This window comes from Pollicipes pollicipes, unplaced genomic scaffold (assembly GCF_011947565.3).
Source record: "Pollicipes pollicipes isolate AB1234 unplaced genomic scaffold, Ppol_2.1 Scaffold_7261;HRSCAF=8764_pilon_pilon_pilon, whole genome shotgun sequence".
NCBI lineage: Eukaryota > Metazoa > Arthropoda > Thecostraca > Pollicipedomorpha > Pollicipedidae > Pollicipes > Pollicipes pollicipes.
The window spans coordinates 14,749,697-14,762,751 of record NW_023597054.1 but is presented as its reverse complement, the minus strand read 5'-3'; the positions used below and the strand labels follow the sequence as shown (position 1 = coordinate 14,762,751).

Sequence of the window (13,055 nt, the reverse complement as noted above, 5' to 3'; positions counted from 1 at the left end):
GGCCGCCTTGCATTAGCATAGTACTCGCGTGAGCGTTTTCACTTTTTAAGCCGATCGCATTGCCGTGGTTGGCAGGAAAAGCTTGCAAATGACATCGGCGTATACATCGTTTGATTTTACGCATTGGGCTGTCTTGTCAAATGCGCCAATAGTTTGTTCATTATCGTCGCGAATACCGCCCGTTTCCGGCCGTCCCATATCGCATAACTGTCCTATATACCAGAAACTTGGTCAATACCGATGAGAGCACAGCCCTGCTCCGGCCATAGCATCTCTTTCATCGTTCACATTTTTCCTTACCTGAATGGTTCAGGGATACCATGCTCGTCATCATACCTGCCACTACATTCTCGCGACCGGCTCACTGGCCATATGCATCTTCCACTTGTAGCTTATCTGTATCCAGATTTCCGATGTTCCGGCCGCTCCGAAGCGTTATGCTCCACGTGCATTTAAGTCTCGACACCAATGACGTCACCGTCCTTTGCAGAGTGCATGCAACCCGAAAAGTCCATGCACAGTATGCCCCGACAGCATGATGCCGTTTACCACCAGGTGGCCGGCGGCCGGCCGGCGGCCGCCCGCGCGACGACTGCGGTGGCAGGGTGTACCCGAGCAGGCGCTGAAGCGGCTGGCGCCAGGCTGGTCGATAATTGTCAGGTGCAACAGTGGACTTCCCGACAACTTAGGCAGTCGAATTTTGTGCAAACGTAGCACCACGTGTGCATGTGTGGTTAAGTAGCATAGGTGTAATGACCGTTTTATCGCTTTCTGGACCATTTTCTCGCATTAAGAGGCGCCACTTCGGCTGGATTGCTCCGAGGACCTCCGTTCAAGTTGAACCTCAGATCGGCCAAAACGGCGCAAACATGGCATGTGTGCACGCTTGTGACACATGGAGACATGTGTCACGCGTGTGTCGACCATGCCATCGCAGTGAGGATCGAAGACGCCACTGTACAAGCGGTCTCCGTGGCTGGCGGCAGGCCGGTCAAAAATTGCCTAGTCCAACAACGGACCTCCCGGAAAATTACGTCCAAGACCACCCAAGCTGTTACGAACGTAGCACATGTGCGTGCGCGTGCATATACCAGAGCGGTGCCGGCCATCTCACCGCCTTTGGGTCTCAACGTTAATCGTTATGGCGCGCAACTTCCACTAGATTGCTTCAAGTTCCTTAATGGACCTCTCTGTAAGATGGATGCGAGACCGCCCAAAACGGCCCACACGTGGCCCGGTGTGCGCATGTGTCATATGGAGGCAGGCGTTGGCCATTTTATGCCTTTGATGACCGGCATTGTTAAGCTACTCTTTTAAAACTGCTCTGAGTGATGAGAGACGACCGCCCGGTCGAAAATTGTTTCCAGACCAATAACGGAACTCCCCATAAGTTAGGTGAAAGAACACCTAAACTGGTACAAACGTAGCACGTGTGCACGAAGATGTCCAAATGCCAGAGCTGCAATGAACGTGTCATTGCTTCTGGGTCCATACTCACGCATTACGAGGCGCAACTTCCGCTGAATTGCTACAGTCCAGTAAGAGACCTCCCTGCACGCTAGACGTAAAACCGGCTAAAACGGCATGAACGATGCACGTGTGCACGTGGATGAAATATGGAGACATGTTTTGGCCATTATATCGCTTTCTGGAATGAAACTGTCATGTTTCCATTTTAAAGTGCTCTGAGTGACAGGCGGCCGCCCGGTCAAGGATCGACACATATCCAGTGACGCATCTCCCTGCAAATTAGATGCGAGGCCGCTAAAGCTAACAATAGAAATACTTCTGGCCCCCTACCATCCCAAACAATGAGATAAAATGTCGCCAAATCTGGCGTAAAACATGGTGATGCTTTTGAGGGGACGGAGGTTTTCAGATTTCTTGCGATTTAATCTTGCAAAATTGCGCCCCTGCAGGCCGTTGGAGAAAGCCGTCTTCCTGTAACCACGTGCTGAAATTTCATCACCGCGTCTGGCTCTAGTCGAGTTGGCTCGAAGCCGTCCCCTTCTCGCCACGCCAGGTATTCCCAGAAATGCATGGGGAGGCCTTTCCGGTCCCCGACGCGCCGCCGCCGGCGCACCGCGCACCCGGACGGCACGTTCGGCCAAGGTCACCGCCAGCTGGCACTCGGGCTCGGTGGCTAGCTGCAGGGGAGGCGCCTTTTAAAATCGGGTTGGGGGAGGGATCAGCCTTTAAGGTTGATCTGACCTACCCCAAACACCTGATGCGCGTACCCTGCATTTCAGCCATTTAAATTGGCTTTACTGACGTCAACGATCAAGGCCTTCATCACCCGCTAACACCATTGCGAAAAAAAAATGACTTCTCGTTTCAAGCCAATGAAGTATTTGTGGCCTTGTAGCAAGTTCATAATTGAAGGTAATTCAGAGATAACATCTAAGCAAGACTGTTTGATATGATCGCCGGAAAAAAGTTTCGTTTAATGATCACGGACGGCTATTCGAGCGCACCCAGACCGTTTTATCCTGAGTGAGCTTGACAATGACATGATCTATCACTAAGGCGACAGAATGGTTGACACATGTCTCCATATGTCGCGCGTGCCACGTTCTTACCGTTTTGACAGGTCCTGCATCTTAGGCAGCACGGATGGCCGTAACTGGACCTGGGGCGGCCCCTGGTCGCGTGGCCGCATGTCGCTCAGACCACCTCGACAAAGAAAGCTTCACAATTTCAGTGAAAAAATCCGGAGAGCAACGAGCACATGTCCATCCTTTCCACATCCATACACACGTGCATTCACACGTAAGTCTGTAACAGTTTGGGCGGTCTTGCTCGTAATTCTCCGGAAGGTCCGTTGCTGGACTTGATAATTTTCGACCGGCCGGACACCAGCTACCGAGACCGCTTGTATAATGGCATCCTCAATCCCAATGCGGTGGCATGGTCCACACATGTCGCCATGTGTGACATGCGTGCACATGTTGCGCCGTTTTGGCTGGTCTGAGCCCTGAACTGAAGGGAGGTCCCTTACTGGATTATGAGCAATCCAACTGAAGTGGCGCCTCTCAAAACGTGAGATGAGGGACCCTTAAGCGACAAGACGATCTTAACAGCTCTGCTATTGAAGTATACATGCACGCACACTATGTTCGCAACAGATTAGCGGTATCGCACCTAATTTGCCGGGAGGTTCGTTGTTTGACTTGGCAATTTTCGACCGGCCGGCCGCCAGCCACCTAGACCGTTTGTACAATGATATCTTCAATCCCCAGTACGATAGAGCGGTCGACACATGTCCCCATGCGCCACATGCGTGCACACGTACCATTGTTATGCAATTTTGGCCATTTTGGCCAGAATGGCCCGAAAGCCATGAGACGGTCATAACAGCTCTGCTGTGTAATCATGCATACACACGTGATTGGACTTGACGCTTAAAGACCAGTCAGGCGCCAGCCGCTTCCGCGCGTGCTCGGGTGCACCTTGCCGCCACAACGCCGGGCGGGCGGCCGCGGGCCGGCCGCCCATCACCTGGTGGTACGTGGCGCGAAGACCCATGCAATTGCTATGTGAATGGCTCGTTCATCTTCATTGTCATGAAAAATATACGATTTAATTAAAATTCTCCTGAAAAGTGTAAGTAAGTCTGGTCAAGCTGACTTTGCATGGGATGGGCTGAAACGGACAAGAATTATCAAAGTTCCTCACAGTAATAAAGGATGCTCATGAATCGCAGCTGGAAACTACTGCTATTTAGATGGACCCTTCATATTGCGCCATCCACGGCGCCGTTCAGCAGCAGGGGGCAGTCCGCAATACTTAAGCGCGAAGGTGTTCTCGCTGTGTATCTGTAGCACGACTGTCGCGGGAACCCGAGACTATCTAGCGCAACAACCAAGGCTCTAGAACTAAGCAATAACGTGTGAGAAGAGCAGTCTGTGCAGCCGCGCGTATGTTGTGGTCGCGGCGTTGCTGCGGACGTTTACCAAAAACCACAATTTGGTACACAGGTCACAGGTACGCAGATTAGTGTTGTGACCGTTGTTTCACGTCGCATATTTTCATGCTCTTATCATGTGTGGGAGATTGTAAGGGCGCTAAAAATATAAGTTGTGTGACTGGGGTGCTGTTAAAGATGAAAGGATGGTTTTTCCATGCATTCATGACCAAATGTAGCTGGGGCAAACCAGGATAACAAAATGTTGGGGCTTGGGTCATCAGTGGACCAACCCTGAAATATATATATATATATATATATATATATATATATGCATTATGTATATGTATATTATATATTCATACATATATATTCATTATGTATATATATATATATATATATATACATAATGAAGAAAGAATGCTGAAGTAATTGTGGGGATTCAAGCATATAGTCATGTGCATGCTCAAGTAGGTGTTTGATATGTGGTCAATGCACCAACATGTACGCATAACTGGGATTCATATATACCAGCAAAATTCTAAATGGTAAAGGCATACAGTGCATACCATGTTTATCATGCAATGTCATTTTCCTTAAAAATGTTGTTTTATTAGAATGGTACAATATATGAACACCGAGTGGGATTGATTAATTTTTGATCAGCTTCCATAATGGTTTGTCATTACGTTGTAGAAATAATGGTAGCCGTTACCGTGAAACCTGACTTGCAAGCTTTCATTTTAGGAGCTGGCAAATATTGTACTTTTGGGTGAGTTAGCATAGCAAATTTTTTACTTTAGGTGAGGTATCAGCTTGTTGACACAAGCTTGGTAATTTGAAAGAGATAATGCTATATGTATTAGGTGAAAATGATGCAAGGGATCATATAAATGGGTGACATGACCAGAATATATCTAATCCATGAAACATAATGCTCACAGAATATTATTGATAGAGCTTAAAAAAATTAAGTAACTGCAAGAGTAAATGTGCCTTATCCCTGAGTTGATAGGGCAAACCAAAACAATTGTATTAGTGATTTTTTGTAGTGCATGCAAATATTGTATTATTTTAAAAAGACAGCATTCAATCCAGTAAATTCCAGATATCTGAAATATGTCATGCTTCTTTTTTAGTCATGGACTGTCATGGACCATAAGCAGGCTACAATGCATTCTGCCAGTGATTTGCCTCACTAAAGATGGACAATGCTTGATAAAATGCAACCACGTGCTTGTTTTCAATAGAGCACATATTTAGGCTAGAACTTAATTATTGTGATGACAAGATTGTTGAACTGCATCTATTCAAATGATATCAGCTATATTTGTTGATAAACCTATTTTTTAGTTCACATACTGCTGTTTGAATTTTGCTCATCAAAGAAATGTCCTGTTAAGATGAAGATATCAAATACATTTTGACATCATGGTGCAATGTTCCATCTCCTTTTATATTTATTGAAAGGCTTATCAGTATAAGCAGATTTATTGTTGAATTTTATGTTCTAAAGCTCTCATGTACCCAAAAAGCCTTTTCTGAGCTGTGCTAACACTTAAGAGCCTCATTAAAAACATTGTGTGTGTTTTTATCCCCATTAGTGCAAATGGTCTGTGCCAAACCATGTTTCAGAATACATGTTTTTATGCATGTCCAACAACAAAATGTGCAACATGCTGGCTGGCAGATGGCCAGCCCAATCCCCAGCTGTCAGCACTTCATTTGTTGCCTGTTTCAGACCACATAGCCCAGGGTTATGTCAGCACCGCGCGTGTCCGCGCTGGGAGGCGGCGAGCGTCGCCACGTCCCGCCACCGCGTCGCTCAGTCGAACCAGAGCCGGCCCGCGATCGGCGGCCGCCGCAGCAGCTGTATGTGCCGCCGCGCCACCGCCAGGGTGGCGCCAGCAGCGGCTTTAACCGACCTTCGTCACCCGGCTTCTCCACCTGCTCTGAGATTGTGACGTCTTGGCGGGCACGCGCCACGCCGCCGCGCGGCGGCTCGCCGGGCCCCCTCAGCCCGGGTGCGGCGCGGCCGCCGGCCGGGCCGCGCCGGCGTCTCTCGCAGCAGACGGGAGACGCCAGCTGGGCCTGGCACCAGAGCGGCGACAGCCTGAGCCAGTCGCGGCCGTGCAGTCGGCAGGGCGCGCCCGACGAAATCGGCGGCGGCGGCGCCGGTACGGGCAGAAAGCGGTCCGGCAAGCGGCGGCGACGCGGCGGGCGCCGCTCGCGCTCGCAGTCGGAAGACCGGCCCCCGGCGGCCACCGAGCCGGTCGACGGGCCGCCGGCGACACCGCCACCGGCGCCCTGGCGGCGAGGCCACCGCGACTCGTGGGACGGCGGCCAGCCGCGCCGCTCGCCGTCGCCGCGCGGTCCGGCTCGGCCGCGCTTCCAGGAGCCGTACCTGCCGCCGGCGCGGCGCGGCGGTGAGGCGTCGCCCACTGTTGGCGCCGGCGACGATCGGCACCGACAGTGGCAGAGCTCGCCCCCGCCGCGGCGCGGGGCCACGCCGCCGCCGCCGTCTACGCCGCCACAGCACGCTGAATGGCGTCGCCAGAGCTACCAGGAGCATCCGAAGTGGCCCGACCAGGCAGGGCACCACCAGACCAGCCACAAGGATCAGCACCGCGGTTCTCCTCAGCATGACAACCGCAGACTTCCACTCGCTCCCGGCGCCAGTCGGCGCACCACCCTGGGGCCTCGTATCAGGGCGCAGACTCGGACGGCCAGCGCCACCGCCCACAGCACGCCGAGCTGGCGCCCACACGGCGTCCGGGCTCGGCCGACACTTCAGCCGCTCCACCGAGCGGACGGCGCCGACGGGCCCGGCAGCACGGCGTCGCTGGGACGGCCCGGGCGGCGCGGTGCCACGCCGTCCCGACGGCGGCGGCGCGGCCAGGCAGCGCTGTCTCCCGGGCCAGCCGGCGGCGACCTGCGCCCGCTCTCACCTACGGCGCTCATCGCCAGCCTGCAGCTGGAGCCGAGCCACAAGCCAGAGTCGCCCGCGCCGCAGTCGCCCACCGACATCATCGCCAGCCTGCGGTACGGCACGCCGCCAAAGCCGGAGCCGCAGTCGCCGACAGACGTGATGCAGCACCTGGGCTTGCGGACGGATACGCCGCGGCTTCCGCGCACCGACAGCCGCGGTCAGCTGGTCAACACCACCGACGACGAGAAGGCCACGCTGGGCGGCCGGGGACGCGGCCGCGGCCGACGCGACCGGCCGCCGGGCGCCGGCCCGGACTGCCATCCGCAGTCGGACGAAAACAAGGCGCAGCTGCGCAGGCCCGGCGCCGAACACGCGTTCCGTTCGGGGAAGCGCGACCCCGCCCCTCCGCGGGCTGGGGATGACATCCTCCGGAGCGCCGGCGGTGGCGACCGCTCACCGCGGGTAGGCGGGGAGGGGGACGTCGGCGGCGTGGGAGGCGTGGACTACCCGCTGCGGAAAGTGGCAAGTGGTGAGGGTGCTAGTCGGCCTTCTGTTGGGCTGGCCCTCGCACCGACATCTCCGGTTCTCAGCGGCACCGTGGCCCAGGGCGTACCGCCGCGGCCTGCCGATGTGGCGCCAGCGGTCCCTCCACCGGAGTCTGGGGAGCCTCGCTGCGACCCGTCGCCGTCGCCCCGAGAACGTGAGCCCGTCCCGACAGTGACGTCTCGGCCTCGCCCGCCACCTGACCGCGACGAAAGCGGCGTGGAGTCGGCGCCGGCAGGCGGCAGTGCCTCCGCGGCCGCCACCCCGGACGGCGGTGTGACCGCGCAGGAGACGCCGCCACGCGCCGAAGAAGCGCACAGCCGACCACCGTCTTCAGACGAGGGGGCGACGCTGGCGGCGAACCGTCCACGCGCGGCGGAGACTGCGGACGGCGGGCCCGCGGAGCAGGAGGGTGGCGGCGAGCGAGACTCGCCTGAGGGGAAGGCGCGCCGCCACTCGTCGGCCTCCTCTGGCCGCGGCCTCTTCAGCCTGAGTCTCGAGGAGCCGTTCAGCTGGGCTGACGAGGTGGAGGAGTGGGAGCGGCGCTTCAACGATGACGGCGACGCCAACGAGCCGGCAGCCAAGGTGGGCGGAGGCACCATGGGCCGTGCTGCTGCTGCTGCCGTCGCTGCGTGGTCTGACAAAGCCCTGCTGCGCGTGGGATCGGACGCGTCACGTCGCAGCTAGTGCGTGCTGTGAAGGAGATCTGGTTGTTTCGGTGAATCACAGATAACTGAAATAGTCTGCCACGAGAAGAGGGGTGGGTGACGCGACACGTGTTATTCTTTCAGCATATATGGGAGAGGGAAAGGTTGTATATAATTCTTATGAGCTTTCTACACTTGAGTTTCTCGACACCTTTGAGCTCTGCACAGAAGCTGGCCGTTAGCTGTAATCGTGCTGGGACTCGTATGGAATAATTGCGGCGGGACCGTGTCACTGCACAGTACCGTCGCGTCGCGTCTCTGCACGACCCTTGATGGGACATTCCCGTCCGGCGGCAGGAGCCTCCCGCCCCGGCGCAGAAGTCGCCGTCTCGCCGCAGCCGCCGTCGGTCGCAGCACGCGCCGCCCCAGCCGGCCGAGGAGGTCAACGACCCCTCCATGCCGGCTCACGTGATCGAGCTCTACAACTTCCCGTCCAGCTTCAGCTTGCAGGATTTCAACGTGGTGTTCCAGGCGTTTGTGGAGCGCGGCTTCGACGTGCGCCGCGTGGACGACACGCACGCGCTAGGCATCTTCGCCAACGCCGCATGTGGTACGTTATGTAGGTGCTTGTGTGCTGGGGCTCACCAGGTTGGTGTTTCTGACTGATATGAAATCACAGGATTCGTGTCGCACGTGTTCGACTGTTTAGACACATGGCTACTACGACACATTTTCTGAGATGCCAATTAAGGCAAAACTATTTCCAGATGCAAGCTTCCCGAATGGATTAAGCTGTCTGTGTTGATCGCTAGCTGTTGCAGATGTAGCCGACCAAAGTCACCGCATGCCTTTTGGGTGCGTAACTCCGATGATTTGTAAGCGCTGGTGACAGCTTCTCCATTCGTAATTGTCGGTGCGTCCGGCGCGCTCGGTGTATGAACAGACCGCAAGCAACGGCCTGGACCGCCAAATACGTCCCGAAAAGCAAGCAAGACTTTGGAAAGGAACTGTGTTTGTGTACGCCGTTGTGTTCCAACCAAGTCACTGTCCTCCGGAATGCGCTATTTTTTGTACTGGGTTCGTACTTGGGCGCGTTTCACGTATTCCTGAGATCATTCGGCTGGGGTCTATTTTCTTAACACAAGGAACCAAATAATGCCTGGTAGTTTGTACATTTTGCACAGAAGTTTGACAATTTTTCCATTTTATTTCTAGACCATGTGTATATGCTGAGTTCGCTCTGCAGTCTACCCCAGAAATGTTTGAGCGAATCGGCCCATTTTGATCCTGAACCGAGTAGTCGACGTTGTCATCTGGGATGAGTCAGGTAGTTAGTACTTATGACACATCCGTGACACTTCTGCACTTCTGCCCTTACACCCATCCCTCTGGGCGACACCCATCTGGGATGCGTCAGGTAGTTAGTACTAATGACAGATCCGTGGCGCTTCTGTCCTTACGCCTATCCCCCTGGGTGGCACCCATCTGGGATGTGGCAAGTAGCTGGTACTGATGACAGATCCGTGGCGTTTCTGTCCTTTCGCTTATCCCCCTGGGTGGCACCTATCTGGGATGTGTCAGGTAGTCGGCTTGATGCATGTCTGTGGTGTTTCTGCCCGTGTCGAGCTAACTGCTGTCATTTTGCATGTCATTGTTCACGCGCTTTATGTAATTCAGCTATGCCTTTCTAGTGTCCGTCATTTCTGATCACAAATGTGGTTTGGCGTTGTGAGTTCCAGGCGAGCACACATTTCAGTAAGGAGGGGCCGTACGTCAACGGCCCTCCGATAGGGACCATTAGGGCCCCACTTTACAAGCATCAGGTTGAAATCCCCACGCTGTCTTCTTGGCCCGTTACTTTTGGCGTGTACGCCTGTGCTCGTTTCGATATGCTATGACAGTGTGAAATTATCAACGGGACTTGTAAGGGGCTCCTATGTATTGTTTTCGGCGCCGCTCGGAGACCCGTATTTGGGAAGGGTTCATGCGTCTTGTCTGTCCTTAAGCCTGTTAGGCGCCAGCTTTGGTCGGTCCACATTTACACGTCAGGGTGTTCAATCCTGTCTGCATCGCATCCCCAGATTGATTAAATTATTAAAAGGCGCATTAAAAGCGTCCCCGTGCTCCTGTCACAGTGTAACAAGGTATGGACCTCCCTTTCCGTCAAATGCAATCCGCAACAACAGCCGTCGATAGCCTTGACGTAAGCCGTCTACGTCCAGTGACCCGAACCACCAGTCTGCCATGGCCTGAGCCGTGTGGCGCCGCGGCCCGACCCGTCAGGTGACGACGCGCGCGTCCCCGCGCCGTGACCGGAGCGCCCTGTGCGTGTCGTTGCAGCTGCCGAGGCGCTGCAGCTGTGCCACCCGATGCTGCTGAGCCGACCGCTGGCGCAGGCGACGCCCCGCTCCCGGCAGCGGGCGGCGCGGCCGGCCGACGTGCAGCCGCCGTACCGGCTGCGGCCCGAGACGAGCGCGCTGCATGCCGACCGCATGGTGGCGTCGGCGCTGGGCATGCGCGTCGGACCGGCCGGCCGCCAACGGCGTGACTACGAGCGGCGCAAGCTGCGCGACGCCAGAGGTGGGCTCGGCGGTCGGCTGGGGCTCGGGGCTCGCGGGTGCGGTGACGGAGGGAGAGCTGTTGTGACGACTCTGCTCGCTGGCTGCGTTGACAGGAGTGGGATCTAGTCGGGTGTTCCAGCCTTACGCTGAGTTCGTGATAAATCGTATGCATATTTCGATTTCGACCGTCTAATGGCGTTTCAATACTAGCTAGCTATTTTTGGATACATTAATGCCTACAAGTTTTCATTCGTGTTTCGAGCACTACGGGTCCACGTACTTTGGCTGTCCTGTAGGCAGATAACTGTGCGTGTCACCAACACTGTTTTGTTTCCCCCTCAGACAAAAAGCGGCAGGCATCCAAGCAAAAGGATGATGCCTGGGAGGGTCGGTTCTGACCTGAGCGACCACGTGGTGTCAGGCGCAGCCATGCCAAGGCGGAACGGATTCGTTTTTAATGTGCCTCGACGAACTGGTTCATGCTAAGTGTGAAGTGGTTACTGGGATAGAAGGATATTTGTCAATGGCTAGTGAGAACGCACCGTTTTGTGGTAACGTTTTATGGGAGGATTCTCCGATGTGCCGTATTATGTCAGAAGCCCCTGCATTCAGCTGTGGTGTGAAGACTTGTGGATTTTGGGGCGACGTTGATGGCAGTGATATCGCACACTGACAAACGATTTTACTGAAATGCCTTCATCATGTCGTGATCTGACAGGCTTTTGTCCCATTTTTATTGATTTTGTTCGTGCTCGGTGTCTGAATTGGAATGGTATCCGCGACCAGGTACCGCTCTGGGGCATTTCAGATGGTCATTATAAGATTGTGGTTTTTTAGCAGCCCCGCCACAAGAACGCATCTCCAGGGCATTTCAAATGTGGGGCATTATAAGCTAGTGGCATTTGATGAACCTCATCTCGAGAACCGTCACGAATTGCGAAATCTACGGGTATAAGCCCGCGTGTTATGTCGCGATGCGTCATCATGCACCATTTCACGTTATGCGCGCGTGCACATATCGCATGTGTATTTGTCTGTAGGTTAGATCATGCATGTAAAGTTGCCATTGTTCCACCTGCAGGCTGCCTCGGCGGCACTTGGTATTGCCTGTGATGACCGGATCTGGCAATGGTCGCTGCTTTAACTGGGCAGTATGCCACTATCTTATGTTGGCAACATGCCGACGTGCTGTCAAACGCCATAGCTCATCCCTCTGTGATGGAAGTGAGGTGCGTGCGTGTGATGAATGAGGATCTACGGAAATGGTCTGCGCCGCGAACTAAAAACCTGAAAAATGTTGTGCGCCAAGCAGCAGTGAAGTTGCTTGTTGTCACTCAAGTGCCAGAACTATGAAGTACCTGGAATTGGAGTTTTGCGAGTGCCTGCTAGTTACGATTTGTGCTTCGGATGCCTGAATATACCTCAACTTTTGGCCAGTCAACGTTTTCGAATTCGGTGCGAAATGAAGACCGTGCTAGGTGGTGCTTTTGTAAATTCAGTTCGAGTGCCCGTAATCACAGTGTCTGATCACCAGCTTCCTTTCATATTAAGAAAAAAACAGTGAGAGCGAGGACCTCAGAACGGGCCAGGAAGTGCGCCGGTACGGTCGCGGGTCAAAAAAGGTGGGATGGTTGAAGACCCTGTATTCGTCTTAGGAATATGGGTCCGTCCAAAGCCGCAAGATGACCATGCTGTTTCTGGGATGGCCAGACATTTTGGAGCTGAGAATGCCTCTTGCATTCGTCAGACGCAATACAGGAACGTGAGTGTAGAAAGGGTGGTAGCAGACTACATTTTCAAGTCGATCCCTTATAGCTCCTAAGGTCGACGTTAAACTTCCGCGAGGAGTCCGTAAGGGCCTGCTCTTTAAGTTCTCGCCATAATATTTTAGACAAATTACGGCTTGTGTTGTCAATCCCAACAAAACACCCCACCAGATTCCAGCATAGGGTGTCATACATGCAAATAGAAACGAGGGCTAGACCGAACATGTGCCTAGATCCCAAAGGCGAGTCCAGCATTCTAGGGGTGGAGCTCGGATGTCATTGGGTTCCAAGCTGATTGGATCATGAGATCTTTTTGGGGGCCTCGGGACACACGTTTGACGTACGTCACGACCCCTCCCACTTCCAAGGAAGCTTACGGGATACACAGAAACAATCAACCCGAAAATTGTCGTAGCTCGCCCACTCCTCACATGAACTGCGACCCATTTCTGAGGCACACACCACGCATCGGGCCGCCTGTAAATAACGCCACCAGGGATGCAATTCCCTATTTAATTGGGTGAACTCGGGCCGCAGCCCCCATGACCTTGAAAAGAAAGTGGGCCCAATCTGAGAAAACCGGTTTGTTGACGTATCTTGGACTTTGTTTCGTGATCTTTTCAGGCCCACCTTCCTCGCCATACCGTCCGAGACCGCGCCCGTGTACGTAGACTGAGCGCACATGGGAAGGGCGTTTTGATGCAG

At 54.4% G+C, this 13,055-nt stretch overlaps 1 protein-coding gene across 1 annotated transcript; it reads left to right on the top strand.

Annotated features, from left to right (window-relative positions):
- Window positions 1-6,366: 6,366 nt before the first annotated feature.
- Window positions 6,367-12,014, top strand: LOC119112634 (R3H and coiled-coil domain-containing protein 1). The gene is made up of 4 exons (XM_037236863.1): window positions 6,367-7,961; window positions 8,381-8,633; window positions 10,364-10,603; window positions 10,927-12,014. Exons 1-4 carry the CDS (start codon window positions 6,993-6,995, stop codon window positions 10,980-10,982), a joined length of 1,518 nt encoding a protein of 505 aa, XP_037092758.1. The 5' UTR covers window positions 6,367-6,992; the 3' UTR covers window positions 10,983-12,014.
- Window positions 12,015-13,055: the final 1,041 nt, after the last annotated feature.